General features: G+C 43.3%; 1 protein-coding gene across 1 annotated transcript in view; it reads left to right on the top strand.

The window, feature by feature from the left end:
* The window catches only part of PNN (pinin, desmosome associated protein), a 330597-nt gene extending 316566 nt beyond the window's left edge, over window positions 1–14031 (top strand). Inside the window, exon 9 of the mRNA XM_069637495.1 lies at window positions 11845–14031. Within this exon, the coding sequence (XP_069493596.1) occupies window positions 11845–13235 (1391 nt within the window). The 3' untranslated portion in view covers window positions 13236–14031. The remainder of the gene's footprint in view (window positions 1–11844) is intronic.
* The last annotated feature ends 260 nt before the right edge of the window (window positions 14032–14291 follow it).

Below are 14291 nucleotides of genomic sequence, written 5' to 3'. Positions count from 1 at the left end.
AAATGCAAAAAATATTGCTTGTTTTGTGGACTGGCACTGCGCCTTGATTGCATTCGGGCATAACAGGTTTGTTCCCATGCCTGGAACAAACCCTGTTTGTGAAGGGTCTCGCAATCCACTGTGTTGTGTCCATTTGTTAAAGTCCTGGAGCCACCAGTTTCGTAAATATTTTCTGTGGTGTCTAACAAAGCTATTGGCCGATAGCTTTGCGGACACGAGCGGTCCCCCTTCTTGAAAATCTGTATAATCACTGAGGTCTTGCACGACAATGGAATAGAATGGGTGGAAATTACCATTCTAAAGATGTGATCTAAAATTAGGGCCCACTCAGTGATATTGGTTTTTAATATGACGTTCGAAATGCCATCAGGGCCAGCCGCCCTCGAGGTACTTGCTCTCTGTATGAGGTCCTCAATACTTCGTGGTGAAAATTTCAATGACCATGTGCCTGATAATGATAGCTCTATCTGATTGAAAATAAAGGATCAGCATACAGGTTGAAAAAATATTCGATCCAGCTGTGTTCTTTTACGGCCATAAATTGCGCTGATGCTTGCAAATTCTGCCCTTGATTGTTTAGTAAGATCCACATTTGGGCCGAATTTTTACCCGCCATTAGCTGATCCATGTGCTCACTATCTTGTTGGAAAATGTTTCTTAGATCTAATCCAATTTTTATATTGGCATTTTGCATGTTTCAACTCTTCGAGCCATGTTGGCCCATGGGTTGCTATTATGGTTCTTCTTGCATGTCTATAGACTGCCCGTTGTCGTTGAATCTCGATGTCAAAACTGTGTGTTTTAGCCGACCTTGTGAAGGAATAGTAATCGTATTAGTAAATGGGAATAAGAGCTCAGTGTACTGAAGTGGATTGAGCGCCTTTGCATTTTTTTCTGTGCTATGGCGATAAGATAACACTGATGGATCATTCCATTTGAGACGAGTGTTGGATGAATTAATAACCACCTTTGGAGTATAGGTTGGTTTAAGAAGTAAATCAGTATTGGTTGCGATCATAAGCAATAGAAGTTTATGATCACTATATTGTGTTTCAAACCTCTCTAGCCTCTGAACTTGTTGAAACAGCCTATCTACATTAATGTAGTCGATCGTACTGGAACTCGTCTGGCGGGACCATGTGGTATTGTCTGGAATATCCCCACATACTGCCCCATTTACTATCTGAAAGTGTCTATCTGACATAAAGATCATCCAGTCCCGAGCCTCCCTAGTCTTTTTTTTTTTTTTTTGAAGGCCAGCAATCTAGGTTCAAATCACCTAGAATGATGTGTAATGTTGTCAGAAATATTAATTTGATGTAAAATTCGTCCCAGGATAGTTTAGAAAGCCTGATCTGTCATAGCTACCGGGTTGCGGTATATGTTCACCAGAGCTATGATTTGAAGACCGTGTAATTTTAACTTGTTGGATGTAAGCACTTTCTGTGGCCTACTTTGTAATTGTAAGACCTTTGTGTATATTGACTGCCACCACCAATCCTGAAGACGGTCTACCTTAAGTAGGCAACGCAGGCAATAGAACCAGTTCAAAACCATCCCATACTGGTTTTTCTAACACGTCTCTTGTAACGCAACTATATGGATGGATTCTTGTAAATGGGCCAACGAAGTTTGTAAATGAGAATGACCCCTGGAATTCCAACTTGCAATGTTCATCGTTGGAGTGCTAGATACTGATGGTTACGAATATTTGTCGAAAGAGGTAGCACTCATTCTTGTTTATGCCATATGTATACTTTGATATAGGTTTGGTTTCGGAGCAGCTCTTAATAATTGTTTGTTATGCTCCGGGTCTTCTGCCAATACAAAACCCATATCAAATAAGTTCATTCTTTCTTGCCATAACAGATTAGTCACTACCCCAGACGGAATCCATAGTCTGATAATCGAATTAGATGAATCCGATATAAATTCAATTTGTGCTATGTCATGTGAATCAATGTCCTGAAGGGCACTGACATCACTGAAGATATTGAGCACACTTCTACAATTTAGTACGTAACCTGGGAAGTTGCCCTCTCTACATTTCAGAATAAGGGAGTGCATTTTCCCAGACCTATGTTGCAAGATTTGGGTAGACCCAGGTGTACTTATTCCCAGGTCATAACTTGATGGATGTACTGGCATAGGGTTGGTGGGTTATTAGACATCAGATCAGGAACCATATGTACTGTGGAACCTGAGGGGACAACCTCCACCGGACCATTCAATAGGTTCCCCTGTTGTGTCACTGTTGTAATGTTCCTACTTGAGTAAGTCCCACTGGATTGCCTGCCAAATAGGCATCAATCATCTGCTTAATTGTCACAGTGCTAACCTTTGAGGGTCCTGTGACTTGGGAGGCAGAAGGTTCTTGCAACTGATTCGGCGCGTTCTTTGATTGGAGTTTTTAATGTGGCTTGTTACTTTCCACTTGTATCATATCAAGGGAGGCGACTAAATAATTTAGTGGTCAATGGGGAAGTGGAGGCATAGTACACATAGATTCATTCCTACTGGGCATTACATTACAAGGAGGTTCAGCAGAGGAATTTTCACATGTGTTAATCGGTGGGACAGTACCACCAATTGCATGAAAAAATGCATTCAATGTGTGTTTCGGGCCTCTGGAACCTACGATGTTCTTAGGTTTCTTAGTCATAATCTTAAGTCCCTGTATAGGTGCTCGTGCCGTTTTTTCTCTTTTTTGGTGGCAGACGGCCCTTAGCACCTATGTGTGGATTTTTTACAACTCCACCCCCAGTACCCATTTGTTCACCATCTGATAAATCAATGTAGGAAGCATCTTGGGTCTCAGATGGTGATACATGTGGGAATGCCGTAAGAACTGGACAGATAATATCCACAATGATGGGCAAGGACGGTATGTAGGTCTCGCCCCCTGTATTGCTCTGTGGTGTCATCGTCACTGTGCTGAATCTGTCTGCCTCCAGGTTGGACTCCCCCAGGCGGTGGACCGCCAACAGGTAAATGTTGAGACAGAGCCCACTCCCATATGTCAATGGACAAATGGCAGCGAGGAGCCCTGGAACCCCCTGATTGTTGATGTAATACATGCAGGTGGAGCTGTCTGAATGTAGACTGATTTGTTGCTGATAATACGGAAGAAAGCTTTGAGGGCAAGCCAGGTGGACGTCACCTCAATTGTGGTGAAGGCCCCTTAGCTGGCATCTCTTGGGGCATTGCTGGTTGCCTAATCCTACAATCAGTTAGAAGTTGGTGGTTGCAATCCAGCCTCTGTAATATGTTTAACATTACCAGATGGGACTCCATTTCTTACTTCTACAGACACAAACAATTTAAACAGACTCAGCAAATAGGTATTGATGGCAGTTAACGCTAGTTCAGATAAGACTGTATTAGCTGGATCGTGGGTATATGTTAGTGACTCTCGTACGGATCTAGCCGCCCTGGGTGTAGGCTGGGCAAAGGAAGGCAAAGCAGAACGAGATGAGACAGTGGATGCAAGTACACTTAGACATTTCTAAATCTTCTATAATAGAAATCGGTGATTCACATTGACTCGCATAGATTGAGATTTCCGAACTGTCTTCATGATGTTTCGGATAGGGAATAGGTGACAACATTGATGGAATAACCAGGCCAGGGTTCACTTTTTTGACTTCATGGATTCAAGCAGAGTATGGTCAGATATGGGGTGCCCTGCCTGCCCTTGCAAATGCATGGTTTCTTGTCGTATTGTATTAAACACATGTAATGCTGCTATGCCCGACTTGACTATAACATTAGATTTTGACCAAAGTCAGGCTGGCTTGAACGCTCACTACTTTGAGCCATGTGGCACCCTTGATTATCAAGCCATGTGTTCACAGGCGTTAGCATTATTGCAGTGTGGGAAGAGTGAACAGGTTTTAACAATGGCACTGTACGAACACTGGGTGCAATAACATTGGCTGACATTGCCGGCATATTCGATTCTAAAGTACACATTTATGTCCACAATCCCCAGTACTGTCTAGGTTTGAACAATGGCTGCAATACAAAACCTTATTAGTTGGTACCAAACCCACCGCCAATAATCCACGCCGAAGCGGGCAAGTTTATATAGGAAGTGATGCTTTCTAAGCAGGAGCCAATCCCGGTGTTTCTGAGGCGGGACTAGCAACGTGCACACTAGTCTGTCGATCACTAGAAATGGAGAAAGATGGCAATCGGCATCAACCAGTGGGGCATTGGCAACTAGACAGTTCCAAGGTAATGTTCCTTCAATGGCAAGGCTCACACAATCAATCACCTTTGTTTCCTTTGTAACAACGCCTCAGTCGCAGCTCAATCCAGCCAGGGAGAAGCGCAAGAAGCGGCAAAGCGGTACTTGTTCGAGTACTTGCCCGAGTGCGTCCAATTTTAAAAGGTGGGGTTACCTAATACCAAGAGAAGTCTTGTGTTTCCCACACCAGTTGGGCTGCACTAATTCTTACCCAACAGTTGATACACAGGGTAATCTGCAAGCTCAGGGAGTCTCGCCGTGACTTCGCTAGCTCTGGATTGTGCCACGGTGGCTGTCCAGACCTTAGTTCTCCAAGCTCTGCCTGCTATCACGTCAGCCTCCAGGCCTCCTCCCAGTGGGACCAGCCCCACTCTTATCCCAGCAGGGTGGCACATTGATACATCCCACATCAGAAGTTAGCCCTAGCAGCTTGGTTCCTGAGCATGTCACCCTAAGACATCTACACTTGCCACATGACAATTTGGACATTATTCAAGGGGCCAGAAGTCAATACAAAAGCAAATGGACCAGATTTTGTCACTGAGCCCATCCAAATGAGATGGACCCTCTGGCATGCACACTAGACAATGTGTTATCATTTTCAGCGCCCTTGGCTAATTTAGGTGTCCAGGTTGACACCTGCCGTACTTATCTGGTGGCCATTGGGGTTTATAGAAACTCCGGAGATTACCTCTTCTCCTCCAATCCGGTGGTCAAACACCTAGCGGGCCTGACAAGATTGTATCCTCCAGTCAAGTGACAACACCCGGTCTGGGACCTCAGCGTGGTGCTGGCCGTCCTGGCCCACAAACCTTTTGAGCCCATGGCATTAGTGGACATCCGGCTTGTTACCATCAAGATATCACTTCTGGTCGGACTCACCTTAGCATGCAGGATTAGTGAGATCAGGCCATGGTGGCATCAGAGCCATATACCATATTCCATCGGAACAAGGTGGTGCTTGGGACGTACGCTTCATTCCTCCCAAAGGTTGTTCTTCCACATTAACGAGAAGATGGTACTTCCAACCTTCTTCCCAAATCCGTAGGATGAGGTAGCCAAAGTGTGGATGTCAGACGTGCTTTGAGGTTCTACCTACACGGGACTAAGACCTTCTGTAACTTGGATGCCTTGTTACCTTTGGTGGGAGAAAGCCGGGCATCAAAAGCGTCAATCACAAGGTGGATGATGGCCATCAAGGTGGATGGGGCAGCACATGACCTTCCCGGCAAACATGCATGCCGATGTGATCAGAGCCAAGGCCACAGCCGTGGCTTTCCTAAGGTACATGCCATGACAATCGGCAAGGCGGTTTCTTGGGCCTCTCCATTGGCCTTTTGCAAACCTTATTGTTGGGCAAAGTTTGTATGTAGTACCCTTTGGGTCCACTACACACAACGGACTACAGGTGTAAGCAAAACAAACCTTTGGTAGAAGTCTGTACTACAGTTTTTTGGTACCGCTGAGCAGCCAGGCTTATCGCAAGAGGGGGTTGTGAGCAGTAATGTTAGAGGTCCACACTCACAAGTGTTCAAGCAAACTAACACTCAAGGTTTCTTTGATAAATACTTATGAATGTTTTATGACTGACAGATTAATTAATAAGGAGGCAATTATAAATCGCACACAAATACCTCAACACTTTCATAAATACTTTTCAAGAGGAGTAAAAAGGCAAATAGTATTAGAACATGAAACGTTACAATTATTCTTACAGTGCAAATATTTAGAGTTCACCAGAAGAGTCAATTCAATAGGCTAGGCCAAAGTCAATGAGCTAAAAGTCTTGGATAGGATAAAGCAGTTCTGGTAGATGAATGGAAAAGTCTCTGCAAAAGGTCTTGGGAATAGTTTGTAGCTAGAAGAATCATATGTTGGGTCACAAGCTGATTAGGCCAGTGAGTTGGGAAAGTTTTAAGCACTTTCACCGCGAGAGGTAAGTACTCTGATTTTTACAGTATCTTTACAAATGAAGAAAGATGAAGCTGGTTTCTGTTCCTGGCAGTTCCTGCAGATCTCGCTGTTCCTGGGCCTCAGTTGTGGGGACAAGAGGGAGGACGTCTGGACTCCTGCACAGAAACTGGTCAAAAAGCAGGCAAATCTTCAATTCCGGTAGCTGTAATCAAGCACACGAGCTGGTGTCCCTCTCCCTGGTTATTCAGTTTTCCTGCAGCACTCTGAGGAAAATACACCCAGCTCTGAGATTGGTATCCAGGTGGCTTAGCATAGAGTTGATTGGTCCCACCAACTCAAAGGGAGAAGTCGTCCTTGCAGGCCTTCTCTGTCTAGATTAACTTGGTGATTCTGACCTGCAGCAGGGCTTCACCAGGCAAACCAACTGTACAGGAGTTGCAGCAGCCGTCCTCTTCAAGCTTGTCTTTGGTTCTTTCATTCCAGTGGTCGACTCTGCCTTCCAAGCCAAGAGACTCGCCTTTTATTCAGTTCTCTCCCATTCATTCAAGCGTAGCTGCCACTCGCCCAGCAGGATGGCTGTCCTTGCCAGACAGTCAGCCAATCACCACAGAGTGCATTTCGGTCTCCTAGGAGACTAAGCACAGGGAGTTTCGGGCACCTCCATCACTTCCTGCCCACCCCAGACACTCTGGTGCCAGAGGCAGTCTTCACTCCTGAAGCCCGCCAAAGGTGAAGGAACAAAGGGACCAAACCTAATTTGGCGCGCAGAGACAAACTCTAGAAGGACCTTTCCAAAAAGAAATGACGAAAAAAGACCGGGACCTGTTTAAACAGAGGTGGCTCAGACGCCATCTTGAAAAACATGGCTCCCGCGATCGAACGCTGCTGGTGTTCGCGGTCAAGGAAAATTTGGTAGTTTGTTGTAAAACCACTGCCACCAGCCACTCTGAGTAAAGGGTAGCATTTGACTGCTACTTGAGTATCCAGATACAAGGGATAAGTAACCCCTCCAGCACTCTATTGTAAGATGGGGTCTGCTGGGTCTAGGAATTTAAAAAGACTAGTAAAGTCAATTTCACTTTAATTACTCTGGGAAACAGTAGTTTATCCCAGAGAAGGTATTTAAACCTTGGGAGAGCCTGAAAAGGTTTCCCTGTGCCACTGCACGGAGGGTGCCGTGTTACACATATGAAAAGATGCCTATGGAGTTGGTTAGACTCAATAACCAAAGAAAAACGCACACAAAACGCATTGAATTAAAAAGCCCAAAGTCCCAAACTTTAGCGAGGTGGGAGGAATTGGCACATTTGTGAATTCTCCCTAACAATTATTGCTTGGAAGTTGGCACCAGATCAGACGCTGCATTTGGCCAGGCAGTTTTAAGAAGCCTGTTTTCAGAGGGGCAACTCTCTTCCCCAGGGCTTCATTCTGTTGTAATCGCCCATACAGTATGGCGGAAAGGGGACGGGACATAGGAGAAATTATAAATTACTGACTGTAGTGACTAACGTACTCATAGTCCATAATCTCCTTTCCTCCATATGTTCCACCATTCTACCCCTTAGAAGAACCTGTCATTAGGCATTGTAACCTAGCAGACGCGTCAAAGGGGATTGAGCAGTGGTGGTGGTTGGGGGAATCGAGTATATGCTCCCGAGGCCGTGCCCCCGCACGCAGCTGAATTTAAAGGGAAGACCATTTATTCTGATGACCGGTTCTGTTTCCCGTCCCTACCGAGGGACGCCCATACAGTATGGAGGAAAGGGGACTCTGGACTAGAAGTATGTTAGTCACTGCTGTGATTAACTTCTCATTTCTCTCCTCACGCCTTCATACCAGGATCTGGAATGGAGTTGTCTGGCTTAACTGGGAATGTCTCGACAGCTGCTCCTGGTTTCCCCAATCCCCTGGACTTTTATCTCACTGTAGTCTTTTAAATGTCAGAGGTGTTCATTAAATCATAACGGCATGTCGTACTTTTTGGAGTTTTAGCTCTCCATTGTGTGCAAGATTTACTTTGAATTGTGTATTTGGATAGGAAGCAACCCTAATGTGACCCTCCTGGTTAATTTATGATATTACTGTAAATTTACATAAGATTAAAAGGCACTTTGGATATTTCATGCATGCCAGACGTACATATGTTCTAAAATGAACTATAACAGAGTACAATAAATTAAACAAAAAATGAATACCAGTAAAACAAATACTAATAGTTTGCGGAAAACGTAAACAAATCCCCCATATCTGGACTATTGGTGGCGACTCCTTAGAAAAAGTCGAGCTATATCCATCTAGGTTTCCCCATCGTTGCTTCCCCCTCTCAGAAATATAAATCTATCCAGCAAAAGATTATCAAGCAATGGTTTACACGGAAATGTCATAAGATGGATGGTCACAATATTGAAGGACTTATTCCATGTGCACTAACCGGGATTGAAAAGTTGGAAGGCAGACTAATGCTATCAGTCCTGGGAGTTCCCCCAAACGGTCCCAGTTGAGGCACTTTGATGTGAGCTCTGCATTCCCTCTCAGGTCACTTTGGCTGGTCCAGAGAAATAACCTATATTTTACAATGTCGTCGCCACTTGTTAACACTCTTGAATTGTTATCTTGCATAACAATATTTCAATTATGTAAATGAGTTTAAATAATTTAAGAGCATGAACGCATATATTGCAGCTAAATCGAAGTATTGAACAGTTGATTTTAAGCCCACACAGATGGACTGTAATGAAAGAAAACCCTTAATTTCGATATGATCTCCAATGTGGACAAGCTGGCTAAATTTATATTTCAGCAGGCAGGGCTTTAAACAACCATTTCCCTGTACGTATCTGACCAAGTTGTACTTCAAAAAATAAGATTTATTGCCTACTTCGGTTTCAATATCCTGCCTACCATGGCGCGTACAGGGAGATGGACCAAGATTCTGTGAAAAGATGGTTTGCATCCAAGATAGTGAATCTGCTAGTCACCTACTTGATGTAGCAAATAGACCATGTTTATTTCAAGCTATTCTAATTTGACAGCACACATGGAATATATTGCATCCAACCAGTTTAGGAGCATCATTTATGGTGCTGATTACAACGTGATGACGGCAGCGGCTTTTTATGTCTGGCAAAAAGTATTCTCCTTACTAAACATTTCTCGAGGGCTGCTGTTAGGCAAGATTGTATGCCGTACCATTTGGGTGCACTACAATAACCATGACCTCCTGGCATTGGGGACCCAACCTTTGGTATTAGTCCCAACTACACAGGTTGGTAGTGTGGCTGAGCAGCCAGGCTTATCTCAAGAGGTGTCAATGTGAGCAGTAATGTGACAGTTTCACAGTACAGTTATCCAAATAAACACTTGCACTCAAGGGTTCTTGATAAAACAAGTATTCATTTATTTCAGAAAGATGTGTATAAGCCTTCTTCAGAAGGGAGCAATATATGTAACAATTAAAATACACTTCAAAACACACTTCGTTTCTCTAAATCAGATGATGCCCATTGAGGATGGAACACACATGTGACTTACCTAGGACACTCTGGACATTGATTTATCACTGGTACATTTAGAGCAATACTGAGTTTGGTGCAAAAGAGAATAGAGGAATAAAACAAAGGTTAACAAATAATAAACGCGTACGTTATTTTAAAACCTTCCAATGTTCAGTGAATTACCCCTTTCCTGGGGAAAAGGTAAAGCTGAGTCGGAGGTAAAGAAGTCACTCAAGGAGCCAGGACACGCAATGTTAATTGCACAATGTCTGGGGGAGGTGAAGATCTTTTTTGCAGGTAGGTAAAAAGTCTTGCACAATGTTTTTAGAAATGTTTGTAGAAAATAGAACACTTGAAGGGCCACAAGCTGGGAGGCTTGTGAGGGGCAAAGCTATAGCAACTCTGCAAGGTAACCAAAACAGATCTCGACTGAGAGCAAGCAAGGCTACACAAGACCTAAGTTCTTAGACTTTACAGTACCTCTGGTTAGAACAAATGTTCCAGCTGTCTTCTGTTCCTGTACAGCTCTGCAGATCCACTTGTTCCAGAGCCTCAGTCATGGGGACAAAGAGGACAAAGTCTGGGGACTCCTGCTCTGCAATGGGACGGTTAGCGGCAGCAATGGGCAAACTTTAGTTTGGTCCCTTGGTGTTTCAGTTCCACGTGTCTGACCGCAAACGGCAACACAGTGGTTCTCGGATACCACTTCAGACTTTCCTTGTTTCTGGGGTACAGTACTTTGTTGTGGCTCAGACTTGGTCAGTCCCGCTTCAGGGAAGTCAAAGGATCTTCCTAGCACTCGAGTCCGACTTAAAAGCAACACACACTCTCTTGCTCCTCTCCCTGGCACTTCGGTTCCAGTAGCAGCGGAAATACAGCCAACTTTGAGAGGATGTCCAAACTTGCTTATTTTGGAGTTAATTGGTCCCACCAACTCAAAGGGAGAAGTCACGTTTGCAGGACTTCTCTAGTCTAGGTGAATTCAGAGCTTCAACAGGGCTTCACCAGGAGTTGTAGCTGGCGTCTCTTCCAAGTTCTTCTTCGGAGTCCTTCGTCCAGTGGTCGAGACTGTCTTCCAAGCCGAAAAGCCTTGCCTTTTATGCAGGTTTCTCCCATTAATTCCAGCCTAGCTCTCAAACCCACAGCAGGGTGGCCGTCCTTGCTGGACAACCAGCCAGCCAATCACCTTTTGGGTGCATTCCTGTAACCAAAGGGATTAAGCATAGGGAGTTTTGGGCACCTCCCTCACTTCCTGCCCCTGCCAGACACACTGGGCCCAGAGGCGGGCTTCACTTGTGAATCCTGCCAAAGACGAAACTAACAAAGGGACCAAACCTGGTTTGGAATGCACAGTAAATCTCAAGGACCTTGCCAACAAGAAATGGCAAAGACTGCGGCCATTCTAACAAAATGGGCACCCATGGGTGCCTTACTGCAGCTGTGTACGCAGCCCACAGTAAAAACACACAATGGTAGTAAAACGTAAACCACTGCCACCAGCCATTAATTGTAGAAAGGTTAACACATACAATTTTTACATGAGAAACTTGACAAAGGGGATGCTAAGTAACCCCTCCAGCACCCTATGGTAAGATAGTATGTGCTGGGCCTAGAAAGTTACAAACTGTCAGTCAATTTCACTTCACTGCCCTTGGAAACAGTAGTTTATCCAGGCGAAGGTATTTAAACCTTTGGGAAATCTAAGACTTCCCTGTGCCACTGCACTGAAGGTGATGTGTGACACAATGTAAAGATGATACCTATGGAGTTTGTCAGACTCCAAAGTTAAAAAGCGCATAGAATAAATCACATTAAAATTACATGAGGGAAAAAGTCCAGCAAAAGAGCTGGAGGTCTGTAAGGTAGAAGGGAATTAGCAAATTTCGGAGAATTCTCATTAACAGCTGCTATGATTATACTTTGATTTTGTAGCATGACATTTCTAATATGTAATTATCTCAATGATTTTATTTTAATGTTCCTTCTAAACTTATGCTATCTTAAAGTATTTCTTGCAATCAAGCACATACTTCTGCCTTGGTTGATCTATTTTATCTGGTTGTATGTATTGATAATTCTATAAAATTAACTGTGTAAAGGTTTGTCTTAACTATAAACACAACATACATTCAACTGAAGACTAGAGCCTGTCTATTTTAGTAATTTTCCCCTTTTTGATTTTTGCAGCTCTACTTGAAAGAAGACGCATGGAGTTTGCAGATCAGCTTAATAAAATGGAGGCTCGGCCCAGGCGCCAGTCTCTGAAGGAAAAGGAACAACCAGCGGTGCAACGTGAAGAACAGAATGAAGAACAGAACAAAGAGAACCAGGATCGTGAAGATGGTAAGGTGGTGGTTCAACTCGAGGAAGAGATGGATGTGATGGTGGCAGGTAACCAGATCAATGACCTAGAGATTGAGGAAGCAAGAGGGGAAGAGAAAGAAGTAGGGCAAGCTCATAGTGATGGTGAGAGGGAACAAGAGCAGGATGAAGTTAATGAGGAGGAAGATCTTAAACTGGGAACTGTTGGGAGACTAGAAGAGGATGAAGTGGAGATAAGGGAACAAGAGGATCAGGAAGATGGCCCTCAAGAAAGCGTGCTAATATATGAGGAAAGTATGTTAGTTTATGAAGAAAGTGAGGAGAGAAGGGATGAAAGTTATGAACATTTAGAAATTGAACAGCATGTGGTGGAAAACAACCATAATGATGATTTAGAAACAGCAGAGACTAGTCAAGAAGTAGATTATAGTATGGATTATAGCATGGCAGATTATGAGACTCAGCCAGAAAATGAATCTGTGGCTGAGCTTGAGAGAGAGCATGATTATCCTGAAATGGAAACTGACTCTCCAGAGAAGCAGGAGAGGGAGCATGAATCTGAATTTAGGCCAGAGCCTGAACCAGAGCAAGAACCAGAGCAGGAACCAGAACAAGAGCAGGAGCCTGAGCCAGAGCATGAACCAGAGCTTCCGTCCATGCTATTTCCGCATTCCATTCATATGGAAAATGAAGCAGTGGATGAAGAAGCTGCTTTATCAGCCTTTAAACTTGCTGAGCTTCAAGTACAAGATATCCCACTACCTCCACTACCACATAAAGTAAAAGCTAGAAGCCGAAGTAGAGGTAGGACAAAAAAAGTGGGCAAGATTAGAGGCCGCAGCAGTAGCAGTAGCACTTCTAGCAGTAGTTCAAGCAGTACTACTGGGAGCAGTTCCAGCAGTGGGAGTAGCACTAGCCAGAGCAGTTCTAGCAGTTCTACTAAAACTACTGGGACCAGTAGCAGCAGCTCAAGCAGCAGTAGTGAGAGCAGGAGTCGCAGTAGAGGTCGGGGGGGTCATGTTAGGGATAGAAAGCGCAGGAGAAGTGTAGAGCGGAAGCGGAGGGATACTTCTGCGCTAGATAGAATTCGCAAGTCTTCCAAAGTTAGTGGTAGAGATGCTAAAGGATCAAAGGACAAAAGTTCACGATTGGAGAGGACTACCAGGAAAAGATCCATGTCAGAAAATAGAACAGGCAAGAGACCGTCCAGAAGTGAGCGAGATCGCAAATCAGACAGGAAAGACAAAAGACGCTGACGGAAGAAACGCAAATTTCACAGCCAACTATTACAACAGGAGACACCTTGACGTGAAGAGTATTCCTTTCCCAAACCTTTAAAAAGATGCTGCCTTAACAATTGCATGTAATAAACTTGCTTTGGGAAAGCAATGACTGTTAAGAGTACCAGACGTTCTTGTACTCTTTCATAGTTTTGTAAAAGGCTATGTATAAATTATGGAAAGATCAAAACTTGTAATAAAACAAAGGAAACGATTTACATTCCTTTTCCTTTTTTTTTTAAAAACACCATAAATCTGTGTATTTTTAAAGAGACTCTGAAGTTTGATCACTTGCTGTACTATAGTTCCATGTAGAATAAATGTAAATTTTAAAGAAATTAAGTAATTATTTTGTTGGCTGTTTTTTCTTTTTTGTTGGGCAGGTGGGAGGCGAGAGGGGACTGTCACGCTATGTATAAAGGTTTTATTTTTCATATAGTCCAAAGTAAATCTTCTCTTAACCTTACACCAGAGTGTTTATGGTCCTTTAAAATCTGGTGCAATCGTTTATTTGGCTTCAGTTCAAAATAACTGTTTTCGTTGAAGAAAATGTTCAGTATGTGCAGGTCAATCCTGAAATTGTTTTTGAAAAAAAATGCACTGGCAAAAGCAGTTAGGGGAAACTGAAATCCTGTTATATGGCTACAAGCAGATGTGTTCTAGTGGCAAGGTATTTTATCAAAATTGTATTTGTTTTATAATTTTGTATAACAATTTCATACGTTTTCCTGTTCTGTAACCGTGCAAAAATAAACATGGCTTTTTAAATATGGTCTTGGTGCTGGAGTTTATTTTCATGCAAATGTTTCAAGTCTTAAAGCCAAATGGTACTGACTTCAGATCTATTGAGCCTGTACAAATCTTAATTGCATTTATATTTAATCATGTAACATTTTCCCTGTTCATACTAAACTCTGTATAGCAAATTTCAAAAGTTCTTTTGAAGATTAATTTGTGATGAGGTTGTTGAGATTTTTTTTTTGCTTAACTCACCTGATCACTTTATTCTGGCTAAATGCAGCCAACACCACT

This window comes from Ambystoma mexicanum, chromosome 14 (assembly GCF_040938575.1).
Source record: "Ambystoma mexicanum isolate Mex_15411 chromosome 14, UKY_AmexF1_1, whole genome shotgun sequence".
Classification (NCBI taxonomy): domain Eukaryota; kingdom Metazoa; phylum Chordata; class Amphibia; order Caudata; family Ambystomatidae; genus Ambystoma; species Ambystoma mexicanum.
Note: the sequence above shows the minus strand (reverse complement) of the source record. Positions and strands in the feature narration are given on the sequence as shown.